General features: G+C 38.0%; 1 protein-coding gene across 1 annotated transcript in view; it reads left to right on the top strand.

Annotated features, from left to right (window-relative positions):
• Positions 1-75: 75 nt before the first annotated feature.
• LOC107577575 (myelin-oligodendrocyte glycoprotein) overlaps positions 76-1,753 on the top strand; it is a 3,049-nt gene continuing 1,371 nt past the window's right edge. Inside the window, exons 1-3 of the mRNA XM_016263634.1 lie at positions 76-193; positions 1,072-1,112; positions 1,219-1,539. Of these exons, the coding sequence (XP_016119120.1) occupies positions 174-193; positions 1,072-1,112; positions 1,219-1,539 (382 nt within the window). The 5' untranslated portion in view covers positions 76-173. The remainder of the gene's footprint in view (positions 194-1,071; positions 1,113-1,218; positions 1,540-1,753) is intronic.

Raw genomic sequence — 1,753 nt, 5'->3', positions numbered from 1 at the left:
TACAACACTTATACTGTAGCCTACTTTAATCAAACGTTTTATTATTTTACACAACAAGATAATATAAACAGATATGAACTGCGCATGTTCAGTAGTTGCGGACTATCCAGTCCAATTAAGCTGAAATGTCCTCTTAATCTCTCCAATAACTGTTCGTTTACATTAGTATAAATATGTCCATCATGCTCAAAAGGTACGTTGTGCGGAAACTGTCGTCGTCTAGCAGTTAGACATCTTTATTCTCTGGCCTTCGGGACAAAAGCGGACACTCAGTGTTGCTATTAGCAAACGCTACAGGCTTTGTGTTAGCTAGGCTTCAGTCACTATACATCTACAAATATCGATTCGTTTACGATGAGAACGAGTCCGACATATTGTTAGGAACAGAAAATTGTAATGTCCAAGGAATTCGTTCCGTCTGGTTGCGCAGTTAGGGCTCGGTTTAGCTTCTATTTCTAATAACTAGCTTGCCAGGCTAGTTGAACATAAACACAACTCGTTTATCCAAAACTCCTGGAAAAATAAATGAAAGCAAATCGAATGTTATTGCATATATTTAGGCCTGCTCTGTGTATTATATGATGTAGTTTATGTGTTTGTATTATATCTAACGTCAGACTGCACCTGTTGCAGGTAATTTCAGGTTAATTAATGATATTATCTATGTAATCATATTGCATAAAGCAATAATCTGTTTTAAACGATTTTTAATAATCCAAATACGCCATTGTCCATTACCATTGGTGTAAATGTATATAAATGTCCAGCTTATTTAAAGTGACCCAGACTTTCTTCACTAAACGTCTTCTGGATCTTCACACTTCTACAAAAGCCGCCTGTCTATATAAACTTCACTGCTATAGGTTTCGTCAGCCACTTTTGTCATCATAAATGACGTTTCGTTGACCTCTGTGTCGCTGCAGTGCCTGTTGTTGAAGTCTCAGTCCTCTCAGGAAAAGCTATTTTTAAGAAACGGAAGTAACTACCCTGAGGCATATCTTTACTATTGTGAACAGTAGTTCCTCACAGTTTATTGTGTCTGTGTGATGGTTTTGTGTTTGTTTTTTGCAGTGCGTTGCTCGTCTGTTTCTTTATACTACTTTTGAATGAAGGTAAGCACAAAAAATGTTCATATTCAAGATATTCATTTGAATATACTTTCAATTCAGCATTGACTGTCTTTTGCATGTTCCTGGTCTGTCTTTGCTTTTGTTTCAGCATCTGTGCAGGACATAGTTCAGGGTTTTATCAGAGATTCTGCACTTTTGCCGTGCGAGTCCGGGCAACTAAAAGTCAACACTGCACACTGGAGATATAACGATAGCAAAAATGTTTACGACATACTAAATGGCCAAGGAACGACGAAGGAGCAGGACGCAGAGTACAAGGGCAGAACTGAAACGTTCCCTGCAGAGTATTCAAAAGGAAACTTCTCCCTCAGGCTTGGGAATCTTCAGAAAAGGGATGAAGGGTCGTACTGCTGCTTCATCCCAAATGCTGAGTTTGATCTCAACAAATGCATAAATCTTCAAGTCAGAGGTGTGATGAAATGGCTATAATTTGCTCCTAAAAATCAATGATTGGTATTGAAGTGTGTATTTCTTTTAAATGTTAAAATATTTTCTGTCATCCCAGTTTAATGTGTAAAGGCAGCTGCACAGTAAGCTGTTCATAGGTCGATGTACTGAATGTAAACACTAGTGCTCTTTGACACTTTCAGCTGTTTGCAAGTAGTCTTGCATATCATCTCTGC

This window comes from Sinocyclocheilus grahami, unplaced genomic scaffold, assembly GCF_001515645.1.
Source record: "Sinocyclocheilus grahami isolate Dianchi unplaced genomic scaffold, SAMN03320097.WGS_v1.1 scaffold6413.1, whole genome shotgun sequence".
NCBI classification, from domain to species: domain Eukaryota; kingdom Metazoa; phylum Chordata; class Actinopteri; order Cypriniformes; family Cyprinidae; genus Sinocyclocheilus; species Sinocyclocheilus grahami.
Note: the sequence above shows the minus strand (reverse complement) of the source record. Positions and strands in the feature narration are given on the sequence as shown.